The sequence below is a fragment of the Ctenopharyngodon idella genome, chromosome 16, assembly GCF_019924925.1.
Source record: "Ctenopharyngodon idella isolate HZGC_01 chromosome 16, HZGC01, whole genome shotgun sequence".
Lineage (NCBI taxonomy): Eukaryota > Metazoa > Chordata > Actinopteri > Cypriniformes > Xenocyprididae > Ctenopharyngodon > Ctenopharyngodon idella.
This window is the reverse complement of record NC_067235.1, coordinates 20582169-20610047: the sequence shown is the minus strand read 5'-3', so window position 1 is coordinate 20610047 and position 27879 is coordinate 20582169. Positions and strand designations below refer to the sequence as shown.

Genomic DNA, 27879 nt, shown 5'->3' with positions numbered 1-27879 from the left:
GACATTTATTCTGGTTTGATGTAACAAAATTGGATATGGGAAATGCTGAAATGCATAATTGTGGGGTTGTTGTGTCTTCTTTCTTAGTATAAGCTAGTCTAGACTTACAAAAAGATGTGGGAACAGTAGAGAAGAACAACATCATAGCTTTGTACCTACCTTCATAGTGTTTTTGGCCCAGAGCTAACCTCAATTACCCTCATGCAACCCTTGCTTGTGATGAAAATATACCTGTGTCTGGGTAAAAAGGAATTGATTTGCTGACAGAGTGCCACAATTATGAGGAACCTCTGGAGCTGAAGTGGTGAAATTATCACAGAAGTTGATATGAGGTTTGCTTTGTTGTTAAATGTCATTTGGAGCGACTGGTTGTTATTTTTAAGAAGCTCTTCCTTTGAACTCCGTGAACCTGTTTTTCTAAGACAGAATTTTAATTGTAGACAACTTGAGTATAACAGTCCAAGTCATTTAGATTTTATTTGAATAATTTTATTGAAATGGAGAAAACATCAGCTCATTTTGACTGACAGTTTTGAAAACATCATCAAATGTGGTTATAGTGAAGGAAAAGTGTATGTCACTGCAAAGCCATGAAATAAGGGTGTTCGGGTTAGACCACATCCTCTTATCTAACTGCACGATAAAATCAAAAGCATGTAATGGTTATGGATCACATTGTAGACAGTGGCTTTACCGCTCTCTCCACAAAGACTTTTGTCTGGACCACTTCACATTGGCTAGAGGATATCACAAGTTGCTATTTTTCCACCTACGCTGATCTCAATTAAGCAAAAATGAACACTGTCAGCATGTAGTAATTTGTACCTTCTTTTGCATCACAGATACAAAACATTCTTCCTCAGCCACTTTTTGGATATTGTGGAAATTACAGGTGTTTGTCTTCTTTGTAGATACTAGACAAACAGGAAATGGTTACGACAGTTGATAACACATTAGTGGTGCTTGCTAAGGCTTTTTCTATTGCTTACACTTAGGATTAAAGATTTGAAAAAATGCACACCATTTGTGCTAGACATGTATCTCAAATTGGACTGCTTATTATAAAAAAGTTTTTTCTTTGTACAGATGACAACATTGTCAAAAAGATCCCTGTTCACACGGATCCGTGAAAACGACTAAAAACACTGTATCATGCATGCCAGGCCAGTAGTTGGCAATGTCACTTTTAGTAAAGAAAGACTACGCGCCTGAACACATATGCATTCTTTTACATTTCACTTGCGCCAAATGCATAGAGCCTATAGACTAAACACGTAATACGCATGTGCATGCCGTCACCGTTTTCAAAGGTTGGCATCTTTGTAGATTACACTGAGTTTACACGTTTTCAAAAACTTGCACTTTGAAACCCGTTCTTTGAAACCCGTTTTGCACAAGATGTGACCGTTACAGTGCAACTATCATGATTATGGTTAAATAAGATAAAATATACATAATATAACCAAGTGACATTCATTTTTATATTAATCACTGCAACAGACATTTATCACTCAATTTAATGCTTTCAAATATGACAATTTATAATAATTAAATTAATAATATAAGTGTAACAATAATGTGTGTGTGTTATGTACACATGTATATTAAATTAAAGTATGGTAATTTATATTACATTTATTTAAGTATGTAAGTATTATGCCATTATACCTCAATATAAACTACTGTTGCTTTGTCTGTGTAGGATGATATTCCAAGCAGTGTTGGGGGAAGTTACTTTTAAAAGTAATGCATTACAATATCGCGTTAGTCCCTAAAAAAAGTAACTAATTGCGTTACTTAGTTACTTTTTATGAAAAGTAATGTAACACATTGCGTTACTTTTTCTCTCCTGGGCTGGGTGTGCTTGTTTGTTTTTTAATAACAACAAAAAAAGTTATATCTTTGGCAAATGTTAAAGGAACACGCCACTATTTTTGAAAATAGTCTCATTTTCCAACTTCCCTAGAGTTAAACAGTTGAGTTTTACCGTTTTCGAATCCATTCAGCTGATCTCCGGGTCTGGCAGCACTTTTAGCTGCAGCTTAGCATAGTTCATTGAATCTGATTAGACCATTAGTATCTCGCTCAAAAATGCCCAAAGAGTTTCGATATTTTTCCTATTTAAAACTTGACTCTTCTGTAGTTACATCGTGTACTAAAACCGACGGAAAAGTTGCGATTTTCTAGGCTAATATGGCTAGGAACTATACTCTCATTCCGGCATAATAATCAAGGAACTTTGCTGCCGTACCATGGGTGCAGCAGGCGCAATGATATTATGCAGCGCCTGAAAATAGTCCCCAGCTAGGTAACTTCCAATGTGACCGGCACTAAGTTTGTGTAGTTGCAGAGTTCCAGCCGGCAAATTGGGTAGTGACTGGATTTACCTGTGTGCAATTAGAAAAATACCTTAGGCAATTCCTTTGAGATGTAAGCTAAAAAAACTGTATCAACACCCTTTTCTTTCAAATTTTCAGGCACTGCGTAATATCATTGCGCCTGCTGCAGCCATGGTACGGCAGCAAAGTTCCTTGATTATTACGCCGGAATGAGAGTATAGTTCCTAGCCACATCGGCCTAGAAAATCGCAACTTTTCATTTTCAGTCGGTCTTAGTACACGATGTAACTACAGAAGAGTCAAGTTGTGAATAGGAAAAATATTGAAACTCTTTGGTAATTTTTAAGCAAGATGCTAACGGTCTAATCAGATTCAATGATCTATGCTAAGCTGCCGCTAAAAGTGCTACCGCCAGACCCGGAGATCGGCTGAATGGATTCAAAAACGGTAAAACTCAACTGTTTAACTCTAGGGGAGTTGGAAAATGAGCCTATTTTCAAAAATAGTGGCGTGTTCCTTTAAGGCCCTTTCACACCAAAAGTGAAATGAATAAGCCTCAGGCTGAAGGAAATGCATATTTAAGGCTGTACAGTAGAGGGCGCAGCTCAAACAAACCTTTCAGCTGTGCAGCCATTCTGGATTAAAGAAGAATAGGATACAGGAGAAGGAAGTTCAACACTCATATTTTTAAATATAATCTAAAGTAATTTTTGCTTATTAGTGTAACTTGCGTTACTTATTTTAAAAAGTAACTTAACAGATATTTTGCGTTACTTTAGTAGCTACTTGAAAAGTAATATTATTATGTAACTCTAGTTACTTGAAATGTGTTACCCCCAACACTGTTTCCAGGGTGTTCTGAATGAACACATTTTGACAAGTGAACTTCAGATATCATATGATATCTTGTGCATAGGGGAATAGGGAGCATTGAACACTTCATAGGGACCCTGTCAATCTGAACGCAGCTTTGGTCCTGTAAATGTTCACATAGCAATGCACTAAAAACACTCAGAATACCTTAGCAACACCCTGGCAACCACCCACAACCCCTAACATTGTGGTGGTGAGATTTGCACAAGCAGGTACAGGTAGTTTGTTAAATTGTTATTTGTTGTTGTTTTAAATTATGGATTTCATTAGCATGTCTGTGTTTGTATTAGTCACATTGTTTCTTGGCATTTTGAATCCACTCTGACTTCAAAAGCTCAACCCATGATGCATTTCATACTTTTTTTTTTTTTTTACCTTAGCTCTAAAAGCAGGTTTACAGTCTTAGATTTATTATTCTAGAAGAAGATGAAGCCAAGGTTTCTCAGCATCTGTGTCCAATATTAAAAGTACTACATGTCAGAGTGATCTGGCAAATAGCCTCTTTTTTTTGCATTAATCTGTGCATATTTTTTCACCTGTTTATTTTTGTGTTGTTCCTGTTTCTTTTTAATTATTTATGTGTTTCTCATGTCAGTTTAGCTTAATTGTACCAGTAAGGCTCCTGAATTCCTATATATAGAATTTAATTACTTAACATGCACCAGTCATTTATGTTTGAGTTGTTCATTTGTGAAAGTTTGTTATTGCAAGCGCTTCTTCTGTTTTCATACATTGGATTTCATGTAATGGTGATTCTTGGGTAATCAGCAGCCAAGAAATCATATACCAGACTTTTATACTTCATCTCGTGATGGTATTCCATAGTCTTTTGAATACTACAAAGGGTTTGCTGGCACAGGTCAGATGAAGAGGGCAGTATTTTATTGCTAATGTCAAGGCCAGTGATTGATAAGGCAAAACCATAATGCTCTTCAGATGGACATCTTGTCCTATATGCAGAGGGTTGGCGGTATAGTTCTTCAAAGACCTGAGTTCATGCCCTCCTCTTTTTGAGCCAGGAAAGCAGGCCTGCATTGATTTAGACATGGCTTATGTGTCTGAAGATTCAAGATTCACTTCAGGCCAGTCATATTGTTTGCTTAACTACAACTGTAGTGAGAGCACATCTATTCCAGGCTGAAATTTATTCCTGTGATGGAAAAGCTGAATTTTCAGAAGTCATTACTCCAGTCTTCTGTTTCATGTGATCCTTTAGAAATCATTATACATGTGTTTAAATAACATTTCTTATTATTATCACTAGCTACTGTACGTTTTCATCCAAAGTTCCGAATTTAACTTATGCGCAAAATTGGAAAATCACATAAAACATTTGCGAATAAAGCATAGTTTCCATCCCATGTGTTCAGGAGAAAAAAATCATTACTTCCTGGGAAATTGGCACAAAATATCTTTAATAAAATTGGAAGTTGCTGCAATCGGGGAAGAAACTGTGGCATTTTTTCCTCTCCATCATAAATGTGACTTGCGTCTCAGAGTGCGGAGATGAAACACTATAAACACTGTCATTAGGGCTGGGCGATATGACAAAAAAATAAAATCTCGATTTTTTTTCAGAATGATTGACCGATTCACGATTTCGATTTCTTTTTTTCTTTTTTTTCTTTTTTTTTTTTTTTACTGTTTAACTAGTCAACTTAAAAACTTAACTACAATATGATTTAAGTAACATTCTCTCAAACTGGGTAAAAAAAAGTTCCATTCCAAGTGCATCACACATGAAGTGATCAACATGGTGTAAATGTAAAACAATTTGTTAAATATCTTTGTAGAAATATGCCTGAAATATGAAGGCAAATGTTGTATAAACTTACCTTAAACACATCCTATATACTCAGAAATAATATAAAATAAGAAAATGCTATATATTTCTTAGGCAAAAAGTAATAAAATAAATAACAACAGTAATAGGCTATTATTAACAGCAAATGCTTTGTAAAAACAGAAAACAAAAGCAGCTTTCAGCCTGTCACCGTCATGCAAACATGAAATATCAAACAGGTTTACAGGTGTTTGCATTCCATTGCGCTATTTATCATATTGTTTTTATGTTTGACGGACATGTTTAGGTGTTGCTCTTGTGTCTTGCGTCTTTTGCAGTGTCTCAAGTTAAAAAAAAAGAGCTCAACTCGTGTTTAATAACTTTGCCTTTTTTTCTCATTCCACTACCTGCGTCTCATTTTTATAACGCAATAACGCATTTCTGAATGAACAGCCGCTTAAGAATAGTGATGTGTTCTACGTTCATAGAGCGTCACATGAGAGCGGTTAATCAGGCGCGCCGGCGCCATCATGAGGTCAGATCATTTTCTTCTCCTAATGCAGTTTTCATTGCTGTATTGTCAACATGTCTAATTGTAACGCTTGCTAACATTTTTATTCAAAATCGCGATTTCTCGATTAAAAAAATAATAAAATCGAGGCAAAACATTAAATTCGAATTAATCGGAAATATCTGAAAAATCACCCAGCCCTAACTGTCATGTTATCTTGCGTTCGGATGCCTGGTGTTTTTGGAATGCAATCATAAAACCAACCAATCAATTAAAGGTGAAGTAGAATTTCAAAAACACTGTTTGAAAGTTAGTCAGGCCGACACCAACAACAAACGTGTAACCAATCAGCATTAGGGGGTGTATAACAGTTGAGGACAGAGAACGAGTAAGAGGGAGATTTGAAAAAGAAAAAAGAGATGGGACACAATACAAAAGAGCTCAAAAGAAAATCACTGGAATTAAGGTTTATGACTGGGCAAGCGCTTTAGGACCCGCATTTATTTTAGAAAAGCTTTCCAGCGCTGGAGAGAGCTAAGTGGGAAGGCCTGAAAACAGACGCGGATGCTGCTTTCATTCTGCTTCACATGTGAGTAACACTGGGTTTTGATTGTCTGGAGCTGCTCTGCTGTTTGCAACTAACAACGAACACTTTGTATTTACTCTTGTGTACTGTACGTTCATTTTTTGTGCTTCCTTGTCGTTCATTCATCAACTGCACTTTATTTTTCATGAAGCATTTTGTTGCGCGTCAGCTGTGATAAACAGACATCCACTCGCATTGTGTGTGTAACAGTAGCCAGATAGTGAGAGTTGTGCAGTTAAACTACTGAACACTGACGACCGCTAGATAATGCAGTGTTTAGCGTCATTGTTAGTGTACTCGCCTCGCCTGCCAGCAGCTGACGGGCCGGGGTTCGAGACCGGAGCAGGGTGGTTAGGATTGAAGTGTGAGTTTTGGAGGCGGAGCAATGAAGAGAGGGGTGGGTTTGTTTGGGTTGATTTCAAATATCAACAATGTCCAACAGTGTTTTTCAAAATCTACTTACCCCACCTTTAAACTAAGTCATTCTGATGACAGACTTTGGCCTCAGGCATTTCAGAATGACCAACCAAAATTTGAGATGCTGCGCAATGAAATTAGTCAGCTGGTTAGTCTAGTTATCCAATCGCATCCACTGTTGAGGCAAAGTCACGTTCCATTTTTGTTGGAACAAAAGTTTTTTGTGTTGTTCAAGTGGTTCATTAAATATGTTTACATCATAGTTTATGCACATGTCTCCTTATCAGATAAAAATATAATGAGTGCATAATATGTTTTTTGTACACATTTTTAGAATTTATGACATCTTGGCGTTTCCTTCCATCCAGCTTTTCTTTTTTTTTTTTTGTGGGAACTGTGGTACTTTTCCCCCCCAGGATTCTTTGATGAATAGAAAGTTCAAAAGAATATTTTAAAACAATAGAGTATATCTTTACTGTTTTTACTGGACGCTCTGATTTTGCCGAGTTAGACGTGTTCATGGGTCAACATATTTTGTTGATCGGGGAACAACATATCTGTCTGAAAATTTAGTCCTAACCATATCCTTACCCCTAAACCTAACCCTACTAATAAGCTACCCCAAATCTAAAATGAGATGCAAATGATAGGTGAATAACACTGATGTAGAAGCAGCAAAACCCTGATTCTAAGCCTAAACTTGACATAAACTGTAAACTTGTCCCTTAAATCTGATTGGTTGATTGGAATGTTGTTCCAGGATCAACAAAGATGTTGATTCAGGAACATGTTGTTCTTGGTAAAAGCAGTTTTGAACGTGATCGATGTGTCCTTGTGAAATAAAAAAGAGTTAATTCATTTTAAAAAATGTTACAAACTTCAAAACTTTTGAACAGTAGTATATGTACGTGTGTATGTGTATGTATACTGTACATATATATATACACACAAAATAAGATCATTAAAAAGTTAGAACATGCTAAACTTCATGCAAACAAGAGGCAAAAAAATACTGAACAGCAGCCAGACTACTGAAGGAAATCCGAAGTCGTGACATTACATAAATTACAAGCTTACGAAAATGGCAGGGTGTATTGCAAAAAATTCTATCACCATGTCCTTTTACCTGTAATCATATCTTCTGTGGAACACAATTCTGAAGAATGTTCATGCTACTTTTTAAACAGGAAGCTTTTATCACTTTTAAAGTAAAACACTGTTTGTTTGAAAGCATTTTGCTTGCTAGAACCTCAAAAACTATTACAAACCTCTCATTTACTATAGCACAACATTGTTATCTCATTGCTTTCAGGCATGCTTTTTTTTCTGAAGATTTTTAAAGTTTTCCTGAGTGAGAGTGCCTAGAGGGAAATACAATAAATGACAGAAGGGTAAAGTATCACTTCATTGTGTGTTCATGATGTGTTAAAAGTGCTTGGAGAGCACCTACTTCAAACACGTGGTGAAAATTAAAAGGGAATGTGTGCTTATGGTATTTCCAGTTACCGCCATTGCATTGCATATCAAATCATTCCCCGAAACAGTTCCTAGTTCTATATTCTCCTCAGTGAAAGCAAATACGGTCTCGTTACTCTTTTTCACTTCACATTTTCTGTCCCCTGCATGAGAAGTCATTCAGTCTGTGCTCAATCAGCTGTCTACGCTAATGAATGAGACAAGATATGGGACAAAGGTAAGCCCAAATCACCCGTCACTCGTAATTGGATCAGTAGCCTGACAGGTGAAGGATTAGACAAAGCTCGCTAATAGACATTTACTCACAATTAGTTCTCGTTTGCACTCTCATGTTGCAGTGATGATCGAAAGTGAACAGTTCCTAACATAATATTGGACATTAATGGAAAACTTGTTTTACCAAATAAAATCACCATTTGAATCACTGTAAAATGTCCCAAATTATGCGTCAAGTGTGAACCCTTTCCTCCTTGAAGCGCTATAGACCACCCACACACCATGCACACATGCCGCTGTGATGCACTGTTCAAGGGTGAAGGTTCCAGGCTTGTTTTAAGTCAAATAATTACATTGAGGTTTTGACTCAGCTGTCCTCACCTGATTTGAACATGCAGTGGAAGTCTGTCCTCAGAATTTATTTATGGTAACACTTTATTTTACAGGGTCTTTGTTACACATTGTATGTACTTGCAATAGTAATAATAGCAAATTATGCATAATTACATGCAACTAACCCTAACCCAAAACTTAAACCTAACCTAACAGTAAGTACATGTTAATTAATATTACTCAGTACTTAAATGTGTCATTATACTGTAACAAGAACACCCTAAAATAATGTGTAACCTCTTTTCTTTAGCTCTCTTTAACATTCTCATTTGTTCATTTAAAAAACAGTTGCAAAATTGGCATTTACCTCATGTCAAACCTGTTATTTTCTTTCTTCAGTGGAACACAAAACAAGAAATTTTGAAGAATGTTCATGATGCTCTTTTCTGTAAGTACATCAAGAGATCTGTTCAGAGGTTTAGACTAAAGTGACCACATACACTCCTAAAAATAAAAGTTCCAAAAGTTTTTTTGCACTGATGCCATAGAAGAACCATTTTTGTTTCCTCGTAGAACCTTTTAGTGAACAGTTCTTAAAAGAACCATTTTTTTTCTTAAAGGCCCTCCGAAGTGCCCTGGAACGTGCAGTTTTATTCACTGTGTTGACGTAATTTCCAATGAAACAGGAAGACAGGTCGGGATATATCTAGAAGCTCCTCCCCTTTTTTCAAAATACCCAGTAGTGTTTTGCCTAGATCACAGCTCGACCTGAGCTCATAAAACTCAATTTTCCTCATAACCTCTAACCGTTTCTCCTCCATATTGCTTTAAATTATAGCATTGTTTGTAGAATTCAAATGTGTCCGAACGTTTTGACTCGTGCTGACTCGCGTGTATGATCCGCTCTGTGCTCTCGTGTCTCTGGACCGGAGCAGACTGTGCTCACGCTGTTGCGGTTCGCGGGACACTAACACGAAAACGGACTTCATTCGCTTCAATGGAAAGCATATTTACACTGTCTGAATCGTTCCCTATTCTCTATATAGTACACTATGTGCCATTCACCATATAGAAACTATTAAATGTGTGAACAAATTACGTATTTCAGCCACAGCTTCAGCATCTGTTTATAGTGTAGGAGGGGGTGGGACTTCAGATTCTTGAGAGCATTTGATTGGACAGAAGATTTGATGAGAAGCTGAAGTCCGCAGTGATGTCATGAAAATCTGTGATCCATTTTAGCGGAAGTGAGAGACTGTACGTTTTGAACGCTTGTATCTCCTAAATGCGAATTTTTTCATTGTTTTGGAACGCACCAGCTTATTCATAACCTTAAGGCTAACATATTCATACTAAAAGCTAAAAAAAATTAAATTTTGATTTCAGGGGGACTTTAACATTTTCTCACTTTTTCACTATAAAGTTCCTTTTATACAATAGAAAGGTTCCATGAAACCATAAGCTGCTTTTCCACCATAAGGCGAAACTGTTCTCATTGCTTAACTGTTCCATTCTGTTCCAATCCAGTTTGGATATGGTTTCATTTTCCTCAGTGGGCTGATAACAAAACTCTTTGGAATGTAATACAAATGCGTCAGCAGTTGCCTTGTTTTAACGCAAGAGTTTACAGACAGTATGAGATGTAAACAGCGACCGCGTTATGAACGATGATCAGATTTTATTTTATTTTAATTTTATTATTAACTTGTGTTTACTTTGCTAAAATAGCGCTCTTTGCCAGCTACAGAGAAACTGGTAGCCAGGCAACAGACAAGTCACCAATCCTGAATGGCAACATAATTACACGCAGTCTACCAGAATGGTTAGCCAACCACGCTGAGAACGGTTTGTAATCGTACCATGCCGAACCAAGCTCTAGTGGAAATATAAAACTGATGAATATATATTCTTAGAAACCATTCGGCCCGAAGGTGGAAAATTTGATTTAAAATTAAATTTTAAACTTTAATTTTTAAGAGTGTACTATGAAATGCTTCTGTGTGGTGTCACTGTGAATCTTTTTAAATGGTCTTTTAAGTCATCGATCATGTGTGATTGTGATAGATTGAGGAATTTTATTGAAACAAGTACAGTAAAGATTTTGGCAAAACAGATAGAACACTATTTCAAGGGTTTCATGGGTTTCATGATCCATTGTACAGGACTGGAAAGTGCTCTCAGCAGAATCATGACTACGTACCTTTGGTTTGTTAGCAGGTCAGATCTTATCAGGGTTTTGCAGTCACATGGCTCTTGCTGATATGCTTTCCCTCCATCTCTAATGGGTTCATTGCTTAATATTGCTGGTTAAACGTTCATTTAGAACTCATTAGCACTTAATTCTCTGCATGGTAACTGTAAATACTTTTTTGTCTTTTTTGTCTTTTTGTTCCCAATCTGACTTACTTACAGTCTGTTCCTCACACAAATCTATTAAGTCCTACTACCACTTTTGTGGTACTTGTTTTTGTCATTTTTGGAGTTTGACACCCCCTGACTTCCTTTCATTATTTATAAAAAATTAAAAAAAAGCAACACCCAGCTCATTATTAAAATTGTCTCCCTTTGTGATTCACAAAAGAAAGTAAGTCATACCGGTTTGGAATGTCATGAGAGTGAGTAAATGACATAATTTTCCTTTTTGGGTGCAAGACGTGATCGACAAATGATCAGGATTATAAACTCCTCCTGAATTTTTCTCCAGTGCATTCATGGAGAACACAAAAAAGTTTCGTGATGAGATCCCATAAATCTGAGAGTGTAGTGACACATTAAACAAGCTCTTTTGATGTCCAAAACAATTTGCTTATCTTCATAAAACCCTTTAAAATCCCCATAAAATCACAGTTAAAAGGTCACAGCATCCATAAACACTTATGTACGTGAAAGCGAATTCCCCAGTGTGCGATTATGGCGTAGTTGTTTATCTGGTTATTTCCCTATTACTTTTAGGACACATACGATAAAAGATTTTTAACAGCACATCTGTTTACAATGACTAATAGGTATGTTTTCATGAAGGAAGACATTATAGGTTATGTAACAGACTACACATTAAATAGGTCATGGCAGGTGCAATAACAATAAAGAAAGGCCTGATAAGTGTTTCCATAAACTTCAGGGTAACTTCCAGTAATGTGGTTGCTGAATCCATGTGTGCAATATGTGAACAAATATCCCGTCAAACGTACAACCACGCGCGCATGATCTTACACTCCTACTAATGGTGAGTGTATTTAGCTCTATTTGTGTATGCACACAGTATCTGATTCATTCAAAACAGAGGTTGATATGCCAGCAAAGATGCTAAATTAATCTAAATAGAGTGCATGTCTACCAGGACTCATAAAATGACCTCATGGCATAGCAAACAGATTCTGAGTCACTCATATCTTAATCATATCTTCTTGATTAAATTTCATGCTACATGATGTTGGTTGGGGAGGTTAGCATGTCATTAAATTATTAACTGAATTACCATATGTTCGCCAAACCTGACCCTTCATGGCAAAGCAAAAAGTGTTTTTGTTTCGTTTTCCAGTAAAAAATATCTAAAAATACCTAAAACAGGATATATTTACTTGAGAGCTAATTACTAAAGTCAAAAAAGCTGATTTTGGAAATCTATGACCCTGTTTCACAGACAGGGCTTAGATTAAGCCAGGATTAGGCCTTAGTTCAATTATGACATTTAAGTAGCTTTTATGAAAGTTCCTTAAAAAAAACAATACTGGTGTACATCTTGAGACAAAACAACAGCACTGACAAGATATGTCGTTCTGTTAAAATAGCTCAAACATGCATTTAGTCTGGGACTAGCTTAAGCATTGTCTGTAAAACCGGGGGTATATTTTGTTGTCGTGGAAAGCTCATGATTTCAGGAATAAAATTATGAAGGTATATATTATCTAATTTATTCAATCCATGGTGGTTGAACATTTCAGGAATAGATAGCACAGGGCTACACAAATAGATGCCTTATGAAGATTTACTAAGCATTCAACTGGCCAAGCAACTACTGTAGATCATCATGGTTTTTCTTGGATCTGTTGTCACTGCTCTTTACTTGTGAGCACTAAAGATGGAACTTCGTTCTATAATCATAGCGTCTCACTGTTTTTGTTGGAAGACAATGCGTTGTCATTATGGACTTTGGCAGTAGCACTGAGAGTGGAAGCTGCACAAAGATGTGCCCTCCGATTTAGAGAAGAAGAAAGAAGAAACCCTGAATAAGTATGAATATCTTAAGCAATTTAAGAAAAAAGGAAGTAGAATATTATTGTATTTAAATATCCCTGATTTCCTATTGTCTACTGTGAATGGACTACACCTGCAGTCTATTCACAGCATTTGCCAAGGTTTGGTACAACCAGAATGTCTACATACATGTTTGCATAATATTTGGAAAACCTTCAATTATCCAAGAAGCTAAACTGGTTTTCAATTAATTAATTTGTTATTTTAACACTGTTTCTAGAGTGATAGTGTTACTGACAGTAGGTGGAAATATTATTTCATGTCCATGAGGCAGAATTCCAGTCTGGCAGTTTCCCACTGCAGGGGTTGCTGGATTTATGATATTAACAGAACTTTAAAATATTCACTGCAGCATCACCCACGCATATCTTCATGCAAATTCAGGCCTGTAATGGGAAATACAGGTATCTGATGAAAGCTGCAATAGGCTGTAGTGATGACTTTATAACTGCACAGCTGAGGACCACATCTTTAGTACACAGAGTTTTAAAACCTGTGGTGTCCCTCCTCAGGAAGAGTCTTGGAGGAATTGATTTGAGGCACACGCTGACTTTATATTTTAAGGCTCACGGTGACTCTTGATTTGAGTCACACGCTGATCTCTTCACAGTGGACTAGATCACATTTTCATCTTTGGCAGGGGAACAACTCACCCTCATTATTTCTATTTAGATTTGCCAACAATAACATAGACATACCCTAGTGAAAAAAAAAAAAAAAAACATACCAAAATTTATTTAAAATACATTTATTTCATGTAGTATACTACGTATCCATTAACATATTTATTGACATATCGCTTGAGACCTACTGGTATAAATATTATAATTAAACTTTATTTGGAGTACTTCTTTATTGCACAATGCACATTTCTTAATATTAAGGCTAAAATGTGTTTACTTAAATGTACTTAAAGGGATAGTTCACCCAAAAATGAACTTTTTGTCATCATTTACTCACCCTCAAGTTGTTCCAAACCTGTATGAGTTTCTTTTTTCTGCTGTACACAAAGGAAGACTTTTGGGAGAATGTTTGTAACCAAGCAGATCTCACCCCCTATTGACTACCATAGTATTTTTCTTTCCTACTATGTTAATAGAGGGTAAGATCTGCTTGGTTATAGACATTCTTCCAAATATCTTCTTTGTGTTCAGCAGAACAAAGAAATTCATACAGAGGGTAAGTAAATAATGACAAAATTAGTTGTTCCAATTTAAAAGACTTTAAGTATATGAATTTAGTATACCAAAAGTACAATTGCAGGGTATTTATACATAAATATGTAAATGTATTTGTAGAATACTTAGCATAAAATAAATGCATTTCAAATACATTTTCGTATTTTTATTTTTCACTAGGGTACTTTGTTTCAATGAGTATTTTGTGTATCTCTCTGTGTATCTATCTATCTATCTGTCTGTCTGTTTATCTAAAAGCAGCAAATTTTAACATATTGCTGTTTTTTTTAACATGATAATATTGCTGAAATAGGAGCTTACATGACGTCTGCACTGGCAGTGACAGTTGGCAGAATTTCTTGCCTGCTAGAGGATTCCTCTGGTGGTGAGGGGACAGTTCTGGCCTTTAGTATGCATCATTGCTTCTTCTGTTACACTAGTGATTTAGGCTGGCTATGGAGAACCAGCTCGAATATATGAGGACAGATGTGAGCTTGTTGCGTAACTCCTGATATGGTTCCTTTTAAGGCTGGGGTTCTCTCTCTGATCTGAGATGTTCCATTCAGGGGAGGCCCTGTATTCTTAGGTCCACTTTTCCTTCTCTCTTAGGAGGTGTGCTGTAAAATGTGATATGTGGTACAAAATCAATTCATGTCACTCTTGAGATCTGCATTCTCACTGTTTATGAATGTTACACAACCAGTTGTATTCCTAAGCTGTGTTACATAAACACACTTTTTATATAGTTTGCCGTGAGAAACAAAAAATGCTTATAAATCCACCAAGAATGACTGTTGTCTACACCAGTAATTTTTTCATTTGTGAATATCCGCCCACACTTTTTATTTCTCCTGCGACATACAAATGGAGATGTCCTTACGCAACAAGAGGACTGCAGTAAATTTGACCCTTGTGCTTAAAAGAGCAACTGTTACAAGGCATTCACCCCCCACCAACACTGAATATGATATAGGGCTGAACTACAAGTCATAATCTGACATAAAACCAGTGCTAAGCAGTCAGTTAATTGAGGAAAATAATTCTTAGTTATATAAATAAATACACAAGATTAGTTAATTGAAGAAAATATGCGGGTGGCACACCTTGTCTGTGACGCAAATGTAAAGCAAACATGAGAAAAATAAGCTTTTAATCAATCACTTAGAGTGGCCACTTAAGTGCAGAGTGTTACAAGGCCTGAAGGGAGATTATCATGGGTTGGACTGTTCCTTTGTCTGTGTGGTTTCATGGAGAATTAGCTTTTGTACACCATGTCCAGGTAGACAATAAGCCTGTGTGTACTATACTAATGCAAGAACGAGCTGACATCTGGAAATGTAACAAAATGGAAATAAAAGCAAATCTAAACCTGAAATAAAATACTGCAGCAAATGTGTAAAAATTATATTTACTTTGACTTAAACTACATCATTATGTTCTGTCAAAAAAGTCCCTCAGTCAGCGAGAATCTGTTTTTACATCACAGATAAGCTTACATAACATGATTCCAGAAGTTGAACAGTCTCATGGGACTTCTAGATAAGAACCTGTGGATCTTATCAAACATTAACAGGAGCCAGCCCTATAATAGTTAAAAGAATGGCCTAGTAACACCAAAAATAAAAGACAAATGGTGCTGTTGTCATAGGGAATCTCTCAGGTACCTATTTAAGAGGTATACTGTCTGCACCAGTAATCATCTACAAAAGGTACACTACTGTTCAAATGTTTGGGGGCAGTAATATTTTTTTAAATTAATTAATACTTTCATTCAGCAAGGATGCATTAAATTGATCAAAAGTGACAGTAAAAAAACATTTATACTGTTACAAAAGTCAAGATTTCCATCTAAAATACTTGCGGTTCTTTTGAACTTTATATTTATCAAATAATTCTGAAAGAAAATATTACAGTTTCCACAAACATATTACGCAGCACATCTGTTTTCAACATTGATAATAAGAAGAAATGTTTCTTGAGCAGCAAAACAACATATCAGAATGATTTCTGAAGGACACTGAAGACTGGAGCCCCTAAATGTTCGAATCAATTTAGTCTTCGTGTTGAACAGTATATCTATTGTTTTATCATTTAAAACCTTTTGCTTAAAAAGTGTGTTTGTTATATTTATCTTTAACATAAATGCCACTTTTATTTTGTTATCTAATGCAATGATACTCATACATCTTAAGTGTCCAAACAATTTTTGGGGGTCAGCGTATGGTTAGATCCATAGTTATTTATAATATATTGTAATATTATATCAGACAATGTAGTATCAAAATGACAGTGATTAACAAGTTACATAGATCATAGACTATTTAAAGACTGAGGGGGAGGAAAACCTTTCAAACCTCTTTTGCACCTGTCTCACACTGACTGGTTGTTTTTCAGCTTTGCAGTCATGAAATATTGTTCTGACCTCCAGTCAACTCAGACAGACCTGAAGAATGAGGAAGTCCAGTTTTTCTTCATCAGGTGTTAACTGATGAACAGCCAGCTATTAGCTTGCAGTGTTATGTAATATACGTCATAATTCTCTTGTTCCTATCCTATTCGCAAAGCCGTACGCCTCACCCTAGCTCTAATGAAGTATGGATAATATGTACTCATGATCATCATGTCAAACCCTGCTTAGTCACATTGAGATGTCAGTCTTGTGACATTCTCCAGGATTTGTGTCATCCTGGTGAGGGAGCTATGTGCTCTTTTATAGGCCTTTTGCCTTCAAGAATGCCTTTATTTATACTTTATATTCATTTTCTTATTTATCAGCAGCTTGTGATGACAATCAATCCACCAATCTAGTGACTGGTGTGGTTTGATGCATTCCATACTACAAACTAGTTATGGTACAACCCATTTTATAGTGCTATATTGAGCCCTTTGTTTTAATGTTTTTTTTAATGATGAAGTAATTGCCAAAACCTACCATGAAAAGTTCAATAACACCAGAATGCGGGTTGTAAAATTCAATATGACCTGAATCTGTAATGGGCGATGTGTTAAGAATCTCTAGACTTGACTTTAAGTAACTTATTTGCTAACCAAGGTTAAGGACCCTTTTTAGACTTTTGCCTATTTTTTTTCACTAGTCAGCGCTTATGCGTTCGGTGTAATCAAATAAGAAAAAATGATCCACATCCATCAGTCTGGGGTGTTGTTTAAAGTTTTAAGGGCGGCAGAATTGCATTCCAAACAAAAAGACAAGTTGTGAATCCTTTCTAAACACTTTTGGGATTAAGATGCACCCTTTCTTGGGTGTGAAACTAGGAATAGTCTGGGAACAGAGATACTTTTCTTTAAGCTAAAGGTGTTTGTCTACATGCATTAGGTCAAATGGATACACCCAGAAGTGTGCTTCATGGATTGCAATTACAGATCCACATCCACCCAGCAGGGCCTTCGGTGACGGCGAGGTGAATATCAAGTATTTCCTTGCTTTCACTCTATTTGAATGTTCTGCGACCCTTCTAAATCATTCCGGCCCTGGATTGTCACCAACAATGCTCTCCTTCCTCAAGGCAAGCTATTTTTAGGCCAATGACGCAGGTGTCTCATATCACCACCTGCTCAGAACACTGATGAGGGCTCCCTCTTCCGTGCTGCCTGGCGACGGGGGATGCTGTTGCCAGGGGAACTGAAATTGGTTGACATCACACACTATCAGGACCTCCCCTATTGAAATGGTATGTAGTTCGTCTCTCTGATCACATACACATTAATCTATGATGACTAACCCCCGCTGCTGTTGCCCCCAAGACCGATCAACAGCTTGCGAGCTGTGAGTCATCCACAAATGCCACGCAGCAGAGAATCGTGCGTAGCAGCCTTTCTTTTCATCCTCTGTGTAGCCAAATAAATCTAGTCTGAACAGATGTTTGGATGTTTTTAGGCAGTTCACACAAACATACTGTTACAGTAATCATTATTATATAATTGGGAATTAAGATGTAATTCTTCATTCACCAATGAATAATGAGACATGACTTCAGATTTAGGGCAGTCCCAGTAGTAATAAGCTATGTGGTAACACAGTATTTGAAGTTTTAACATCAGTACAAGTTGATGTTGATCTTTTTTTTTTTTTTTTTTATAAATGTGCGAGTCTGATTTGGTTCCCTAAACATCCCACGTTCAGATGCTTACTCCTGATTTATGGGGTTTGTGGTTTTCTCTTTTTCTTCCTTTCTCATTTGGGAGCAGTGAAGAAAAAGCCTGTTCTTTTGCTTTGCTTAGTTATGCTGCTGAAACATGTCAAATTTATTTTATTGTATAAAAAGCTAATTCAGTTCTTGGCTCATATAATAAAAAATGAATGATAAAGATGTAAATGTATCTATAATAAAAATAAAATTTAAAACATTTATATTTAATGGCAATTTGCCATATAAAATTTACCAAACAAGACACACACACACATACAGTAGTGGCCAAAAGTGATGTCTGGAGGGGATATTTGTTGTTTTCTAATGACTCTACTACAAGATCAATTAATCCACCAGAATATATTTTATGTATATATTTGTAATATTTTAACTATGAGGGAAGAACAAAACACTAAACTTGGTTAAGGTAATTATCTGACAAAATTACTTGGCAAAAAAGGCAAATTACAGCTACAGATTTTATTTAAAAAAAGGAAAAGAAAAGAAAAACAAAAGAACATACATTAAATACAACATATAAATTGATCAATTTTCCATAATATAAATTTACCAAACGAGAATAAGGTTCAAATTCACAGATACAGATAACTTAATAGTAGAAATATATGTGTTTATTCTTATTTTGTTGTTTTGTTTCAGGTTCTGGTTTCTCTTTTTGAAAGCGAGACATTTACTGTGAATGACAACTGAGGCCTTAAACCGGTGGGTGTGTCACAGCTGCACGCTTCCGCCAATCCAATCCGAAGGTGCTATGACATTATTCATGAGAAGATATTCAACCAATAATACGCCCGTATGCAAATCTAATAGGTATAAAGACCATTCAGATGGTGCGTTTCTAGCATAACTGTAATACTTACAGCGTCTCTTGGTTGTGCGTGGATTGGGAATAGTGAATCACGAACGCAGCTGGATGACCTCACATACTGTGTCGATACCTCACGAACCGTGTTATATATAGCTGATAACGAGAGCAACTGCGAAATAACTGAGCTTTTCACATACGGTTTTGCGTTGGAACTTCATCTGTTGGAAAGACAGCGATATCTGTGCGGGAGTAGAGCAGAAGTTTTTGCCTTTTTAAAGCTGGTTGTTCTTTCTATCGACATGTCCTCCGGTGATGTGTCAGAGCAGTGTCGGCGGTTTTGCGTGTTGTCTTGGGAGCAGGTGCAACGTTTGGACTCTATTCTTGGCGAAACGGTTCCAGTTCACGGACGTGGAAACTTCCCGACGCTTTCGGTGCAGCCACGACAGATTGTTCAGGTTATTATGAAAGCGCATCTCTCTGAATACTTTTCTGCACATTACTATATCCTAACTAATTTTGTGAAACATTTTCTTTTTACGGGTCTGTATAGCCTAATATTTGAATTTTTTTTTTATATATATATATATATATATATATATATATATATATATATATATATATATATATATATATATTTGTATTTCATTAAAAATAAATAAATAAAACATATAACCATACTACATATGGTTAGATGTTTCAAAATGTATTCTTTAAAACTATTGGCTATCATTTTATGTTACTGTTACCTATTTATTTTTTAATTACTAGCAAGTAATCAAAAGTGAGTAGTATCTCTTCTTTCAGTTTCACTAGTTATTGTTCATTACTTGCTTGTAGGCTACTTAGTATTCCAGTAGTGATTAATATCTATTCATTTATTCACTAGGACTCTTGCTAGTCACTATCCCAATGTGACAAGTCAATATCAGCTGTTCACTTCGAACTAGTGTGTTGCAGATATAACCAGTACCTTCAAGTTTTACTACTAACTATTCATTTGCTAATAATAGTATTTATTTCTTAATCGTAAACTAAGTTTAATAGTAACTAATATCTATTCTAGTTGCCCCAGTACTAAATGAATATACACTAGTGACTATTTATCAGACACTAGTGTGTTACTAACATTTAAATCTGATTTGTAAGATTTTTAGTTGAAATATAAAGTAAAAAGCAACTAGTAATAACTGGGATAGATACTAGTGTCTCATAAATACTAGTAAAACTGGAACGGATATTACTACGGGGACTACTAGAAACTAATGAAAAGTTACCAGTAAAAAAAATTGAAATAGGCTATCAAAAGTGAATAGTTAATATCTGAATCACAGATGCTCACAGAATTCAGTGGCAAAAATGTGCAATGGAATAGGTATTAGTCAAAAATACAAGTGTAATGGTAAAATATGCTAGTCACTATTGGATGCCTTGTTTAAAAAAAAAAAAAGTTCTAGTCTAGTGTAAATTTATTTTAGTTAATTTTAAGGAATAAATGTAAAAAAAAAAAAAAAAAAAAAAAAAGTACTCAATTTTTTTTTTTTTTTTTTTCAATCACTGGCCTGTCACTGCATGGCCAACTACTGGTGTAATGTCTCAACCCCCCAAGGATAAGCAAAACATTCTTAGCCTTTGGCCCTCCACAGCAGATACAGAAAACTGCACTTAGCAAATTTAAGTGACTTGTTAATGACTTGGACATTCTCACGAATCCTACACTGAGTGTGACTCATTACCGACCCTAATCCCATGCAATGTAACACTCCTTGAGCTAGTCCAGTGATAACCAGCATCAATGCCCCCCTTCTTAATGAAAAGAATTCTTGTTCTCATACACAAGCAGTGTGGGTTTGCATCTACACACACAAGCAGATATTGATCTTTTCTCCAGATCACTTCCTTTAGAATGGCTTCCCCAACAAGAGAGGGTTTGTTTTAAGTGCTTTGGGGAGAATGTGCTTGCAGCTGAACAGAAAATGTGTACAAGTTTCAGCATTTCATGTATATGATCCCATATGGTTTTAGGGAAGTTGCCCATCAGTCATATATGTACATCTGACATGTTTGATTTCAGTGTTCTCAAGAATGCTTTATAAGTGCCATTCCTTAGATCTTAAAAACTGGCCGAGATTGGCCTATATTGGTTCTAATTATTACATGAAGATGGAAACTACTTATGAACTGGATTTGACAGTTTTCCTTAATTTGATCCAGTTCTGCTCCACATGGAGTGGACTGTAATGAATGGTCAAGCCTTTGACAATCTCTGTTTCATAATACGTTATTTGCCTGTGTTTGAACAGATAGTAATGTCCTGTCAATAAAACCAAACAAGGAAGCCCATTATATTTAATGGAAAACCTGTAAAAACCAACTTTGATGTTTTATTGCACAGCCTCCACATGCCATTGCGAAATTGACAAAAGATGGCTGCTCGTTCACTGTTACTAGTTTTCCTTAACCCTAATGATTTGCCACGGCATCCATGTCATTACATGGACTTTGTGGCTGTTTTCATTATCATCATAACGGTGTCATGATTGCACATTTGCACCTTGTGCTTTTAGCTGTGATGTACAGTTGAACCATAAAATGTAGGTTTTGAATGCAATTGTGAACCTGACTTGGCGTCATCTTAATATCATAATATTCACATGCACTGCAAGGTGATCCGGTTAAACCCTAAAAGAACTAAAGAACCTTTGAGTTTCTGTTTGTCATTGTCAGTGTTTTTGAAACACCATTGACTTAAGTTCATACTGACAATAGTCCATTATTAAATAAAGTAAACAGACTTTTTGTTTAAAAAAATCACACCCTTTGTGGTTTAATAAATTGCACTCGGCCATATTGCAATTTGCATGTTGATTAATTGTGCGTCAACTCTGTAAAACCATATATGTTCTCAGCATGTGTGCTTGGTTTCACTGCATTCACTTGGTCAATTGCTGCAATCTGACCTAATGTGTAAAAATAGAAGGCTAATGATTTGATTGACAGGAGTGAGGGTAGGTGATCTGATTGACATTAATCCGACAGAGCTGTGGAAAATGAAGGTTACGTGCATTCAGGACGGAGATAATGAGTTTGATTTAAGCACATTTTAATCTCTGAATGGTTGCAAAACAATATAAATAGCATATAAATCTGCTTGGCATGCATAAAATGTGGTCTGTGCCAAAATCAACATTTTTGCCTTTATTGAATTAGGCATTTATGAATGCGTTCCCCATTTCACATTCAAGATTTATAAGACCTACATGTGAATGTGAAGTCTTAACATCTGCCTCTGTAGTTTTAGTATTCTTAAGCGAGCAGTTTTGTATAATGCCTTTTAGCATGTTGTGCAGCTGTACACAGTGGTGTATGTTTCCAATTCCCTGTGGATGTATTCCTGCCGAAGCACAGATGTGCCAATCTCTACAGTGCACATTCCATATTAACACATTAATACTGGTCTTCACAATCAGCTTTAGCTGTAGTCTATGCATTAAAATGTACTGGAAACATAATGACAGTTTGCAAATAAATGCATTCAGCACAGAAGATTAACACTAAAAGGCCAATTATAGTAAATAATGTTAAATGTGTAAATGTGACAAAAATTCTCTCAGGGGGAAGTTAGTTGGAGCATATGGCTGTCAGTATTCTACTTTTCAACAGCCTAAATCACATCAACAACGAGACAAAAGGACAGCAGCTGCAAACTATAGTGAATTGATGTGTTATTGATCACTGACTATAGAGTCTAGACCAACTGTGATTCTAAAGATGTTCTCAGAGTGAGGGGGGATAAATACAAGAGATCTGTGATTTTAGCAGTTCCTGAAATAAACATTGAAGCCTAGCTTGTCTTATTAGGCTTTTTAGCTAATAAGGTAATTATCTAATAGCAGTGGTGGCATAACAAAGTATCCTCAAATTGTTCAAATAAGGCAGTACTTAGTGCGCTATTATGTTTTCCAGTGTTTACTTGTTCATGTAGTGATTAGATGTTACTGATTAGGGATATTTCAGTTATGGCTGATATGGTAAGATGAAAATGATTTTGATATTATTGTGAATAATCGATAACTGGCCAATAATAAAATTCTATAATAATTTTCTAAATAAATAAAAAATAAAACAAAAAATAAAATAATTTGTTTTAAAAGCTACATGAAGTATACATAGGAATCACAACATCATATTGTACAGTTTGAAAAATGGATAATGACTTTGAGATTTGCTAAAAATTACATTTAACAGTGTTAGATTATTAAAGATTAACTTTAAGTGAGCATTAGATGACAGCAAAGATTATCTAAATGTAAAAACAGGGGAAATATGTACATTTAAATATCAATTACTGACCAATAAATAAAACAGTCTCTGATCTCTGATCTTAAACTATTTCTGCAGGTGGTTCGAGCACGATTGGAGGAGCAAGGCATCACAGTTCGAGATGTGAGGCTGAACGGCTCGGCTGCCAGTCACGTTCTGCACCAAGACACAGGGCTCGGATACAAGGACTTGGACCTGATTTTTGGTGTTTCACTGTCAGATGACCAGGCTTTCCATGTGGTTAAAGATGTGGTTCTCGACAGCCTTCTGGACTTCCTACCTGAGGGCGTCAGCAAGGAAAGAATCTCAGCACTTACTTTGAAGGAGGCCTATGTGCAGAAGTTGGTGAAGGTTTGCAATGACAACGACCGCTGGAGCCTCATTTCGCTCTCCAACAACACCGGCAAGAACGTTGAGCTTAAATTCGTGGACTCTCTGAGGCGCCAATTTGAGTTCAGCGTGGACTCCTTCCAGATAGTCTTGGACTCTCTTCTTCTCTTCGACCGTTGTTCAGAAACACCCATGTCGGAGTGCTTCCATCCGACGGTGTTGGGCGAGAGCATGTACGGGGACTTTGAGGAAGCTCTCGGCCATCTGTGCAACAAGGTCATCGCAACACGAAACCCGGAGGAGATCCGGGGAGGCGGTCTCTTAAAATACTGCCACCTTTTGGTGCGAGGGTTTCAGCCGACCTCCGAATCGGAGATGAAATCACTCCAGAGGTACATGTGCTCTCGGTTCTTCATTGACTTTCCAGACATAGGCGAGCAACAGCGAAAGCTCGAGGCGTACCTACAGAATCACTTTGCCGGAATGGAGCACAAACGGTACGACTGCCTTGTCACATTATACCACGTGGTCAATGAGAGTACGGTTTGCTTGATGGGACACGAACGACGGCAGACATTAAATCTTATCTCCATGCTCGCACTGAGGGTGCTGGCTGAACAGAATGCCATCCCTACGGTTACCAACGTCACATGCTATTACCAGCCAGCACCCTACGTGCGAGACATCAACTTCAGTAACTACTACATCGCTCACGTGCAGCCGCTGGTGCACACCTGCAGTAGTACCTACCCAACATGGCTGCCCTGCAACTGACCCCTGCAGAGGACTTCTGATAAAAATCGAGTTCAGCCCTTGTACCTTCCCATGTGGTGAAGACGATATGCAAGTGAATATATAAACTTTTTTTTCAAACACAAAAATGGACGTTTAGGAGGAGCTTTTACAAAACAATGGCAATTGTTTTTGTGCTAAATGTGACATATATAGAATGACTGTTCACTGCTGTATGTCTAATTTGAGCCGATCCTTACGTATTCTGTTCTGCAGAGTGAACGAAGATCTTTTTCACATGTAGCAGGAAAAAAAACAACTTTTTTTTCTCTCTCAAACTCATTATAGATTCAGTTAAACTCTTGCAGGTTATGTAAGCGGGGAGAGAAGGCTGCGTTCTGCGTTGTGAAGCTATATGGGATTTTTTTTTTCTTTTTCCCCCAGACTGTGGTTTCAATCAACCTCTGTTTTGCTTCTTGGTTTTTTAAAGGACCAAAGATATTTTATTTTTGTCATGAAGAACGGAATGTTTGCTGTTGTAATTCCAAGTGCCTAAAAACATTGTACAAGTGAGACCTGTGCTCTCTAAAACCATTTTTCTGTCTCCTTGTTAATTGTAAAACTCTATTTTCAGGGATGGAGGCATGTATTTTCATGTGATTAAAAAAGCACAAAACCCATCTTCATGTGTTCTAGACCTCTTTTACCTTTTGAAGTTTTTTTTGTCGTTATTAATATTCAAGCATATATTTTATAATCATTTTAGGCTTTTCACTTTGTGTTGGAAAAGAATTTCAAATGGTAAGGATTTTCTGTATCAACAGAGCAGAGGTGAAAGTGGTCAGTGGTGAAACTTCAAGTGTAGCACTGTTGTGGTCTGAATGTGTGCTGACTCTTAATCTGAGGAAATGGATCCATTGCAGTTCCAGGACATGAACCATAAGGATCCTTTCTAAAGCACAATGGCCTCTCTTTTAGTGTGACACTAAAGGTAACAGACAAAGGCTGTTTTGTTAACCCACCCATGCTGCCCCTGGAGATAGAATCCTATTTCCTTTCATAAAGCCATATCCATGTCATTGTTTTTGTAAACATCAAGGAGCTGGTATTGCGATGTAAGCTAACTGATCAAGGGATGCGATGTTAAAAATGATTACTACTGATTAGTAGACTAATATATAATGTAATTTACCATTGTGAATTGCTCAAATACTTAATTATTTAAAGTTGTCACTACAACAGGTTCATTCTTTTGCTAATTTAAAGTAGTTAATGGTCAGGACTGGCAACTGTAGGTTCAGACAAGTGGGACAATCCATAAATTCTCCTTTCACCATTGTGCTCGAGTCTTTTTGTGCCGTTGCCTTTTGGGAATCAGTCAATAAATTATCAATTTAGAAATTCATCCACTTATTCAATCTCAGGTATCTTTTTTAGAACAAGTTTAAAAAAAAAAAAAAAAAAAATTCTATTCCATACAAAGTTTAGAAGTATATAAGAACATTAATGTTTTGCTTTTATTTAGAGCTCATATGACTGATTTTGCAATTTTGGGATATAAAAAGCATCCTTAAAAAATATGAAGGCTTGTTTTCTGAGAATATGCATTTTTTATTAATTAAATAAGAATTAATAAATATGAAGTATTTTTATTCTTATGACATTAAAGAGAATCACTTGCTAATGGGATAAATAAAAGTCAATGTCGAACTTTAAAAACAAGTACTATAATTGCACACAATTTTGATTCTCAAGTAAATTTATGATGTTTTAAAAACATGTATATAAATAATGGCAAAATTTATGTTCTTTAGTGAAGTATCCCTTTAAGTGAAGGTGATGTTTCATTTCAGTGTGTCATGGAGAGACATGTTTGGCCAACGCTATTCAAAAGGCATCAGGGGAGCAACTACTGTCATAAAGCTGAAGTAGACAACTGGGGAATAATAATCCACTTATTCCCTCATGTTAGGCCTCACATTATAAGGATATAAATATACCCACCTAGTTAAATGACTAAGGAACCCTAAAGAAAAACACAGCCATTGGTAAACCATGTGTAATATCCCGGCCCAGTGCAAACAGTGTCACTGGTGAAGCAGACCCTGTCAGACAGTGGCTTAAAAAATTAGGATGAGGTAGTGCTATTTAATTCAGCGGGTTGTAAAGCACAGACATTCTGGAATATATAAGGACATGCTCAAACATGTTGAGACATGTTTTCGACAAGAAGCTACAAGCTATTACATGTATTTAGCCTTTGATGTAATTTATACCAACTATTTTCTGTTATCTACACCTGTTATCTGTAAGAGTTTTTATGTTACCATTTTCCTCAAGTGTCACTGCAGATGAAACCAGTATTTGACCTCAGAAAAACAAAAAAATAGAAAATGTCATAACAGAATTGTGTTCACAAAAGAACATAAAATGTAAAACATAAACCCAGAAACTTAATACAGCAGCCTTCAAAACGAGGGCAACAATATCATTTCATGGCACAAAATGGCAATATAATATGTCATGACTCATATATGATGTTATTCTAAACAACTTCAGCTACAGTGATACAGTGACCACAAAAAGGTGTTTGGACACCAAGACAACACTTAAAAATAAAGAACAAACACACATTTCAAGCAACCATTTAACAATAATAAGCCTGTTTGGTTTTTAATGATAGAACAATAAATATCTTGTTCAAAATTAAGATAAAAAGTATTCAGAAAAGTTAGAAAAATATGAACTACACTGCCATTCAAAAGTTTGTGGTCATTAAGGTTTTTTTTAAAAAGAAATTAATACTTTTATTTAGCAAGGATGTATTGAATTGATCAGAAGTGATGGTAAAGACTTTTACATTGTTGCTGAAAATGTTTGTTTCAAATAAATGCAGTTCTTTTGAACTTTCTATTCATTAAAGAATCCTAATAAAGACTGCATCATGGTTTCCACAAAAAATATTAAGCACGACAACTGTTTTCAGCATTGATAATAGTAAGAAATGTTTAAAATTTAATTTTAAATTTAAAACTGGCATAATGGCTGAAAATTCAGCTTTGCCATCACAGGAATAAATTACATTTTAAAATATATTCAAATACAAAAGAGTTATTTTAACTTGTGATAATGTTTTACAAAATTACTGTATTTTTTACCTAATAAATGCAGCCTTGGTGAGTATAAGACTTTCAAAAAACATAAACTTAACTTAAACAGAAGTGTACACCTGTGTGAACTGGCTTCATACATCCACTAAAAATCACTTTTGACATTAGTTATTTAAAAAAAAAAAAAAAAAAAAAAAAAAGTAAAATGGCACTTTATTTTGTGTCTAATGCAATAACATTCAAATATAGTCCAAATACATTTTGGGTCAACTGTATATTCTGCACAGCAAAATGTATTTGCCTAAAAGTGTGTGCCTCGTGTAAAAATGAAAAACTTCAATGGAAAATGAATATGATGTTTAATATTTTGGTAGGGCTGGGAAATATTTCTCCTCTGTCCATGCCAATAACATCCATGTGTGTGAGTCACACCTGTCTGTC

The 27879-nt window shown here is 36.0% G+C and overlaps 1 protein-coding gene and 1 long non-coding RNA gene across 2 annotated transcripts; both read left to right on the top strand.

The window, feature by feature from the left end:
* Nucleotides 1-8567: 8567 nt before the first annotated feature.
* Nucleotides 8568-18573, top strand: LOC127497390 (uncharacterized). The gene is made up of 4 exons (XR_007925531.1): nucleotides 8568-8628; nucleotides 8934-8982; nucleotides 17304-17388; nucleotides 17494-18573. It is a non-coding gene; the product is annotated as an uncharacterized LOC127497390 (long non-coding RNA).
* A 401-nt stretch (nucleotides 18574-18974) lies between these two features.
* On the top strand, nucleotides 18975-25008 carry tent5ba (terminal nucleotidyltransferase 5ba). Its single transcript, XM_051865816.1, has 2 exons — nucleotides 18975-19401; nucleotides 23345-25008. The coding sequence occupies exons 1-2, from the start codon at nucleotides 19246-19248 to the stop codon at nucleotides 24368-24370; spliced, it is 1182 nt and encodes a 393-aa protein (XP_051721776.1). The 5' UTR covers nucleotides 18975-19245; the 3' UTR covers nucleotides 24371-25008.
* The last annotated feature ends 2871 nt before the right edge of the window (nucleotides 25009-27879 follow it).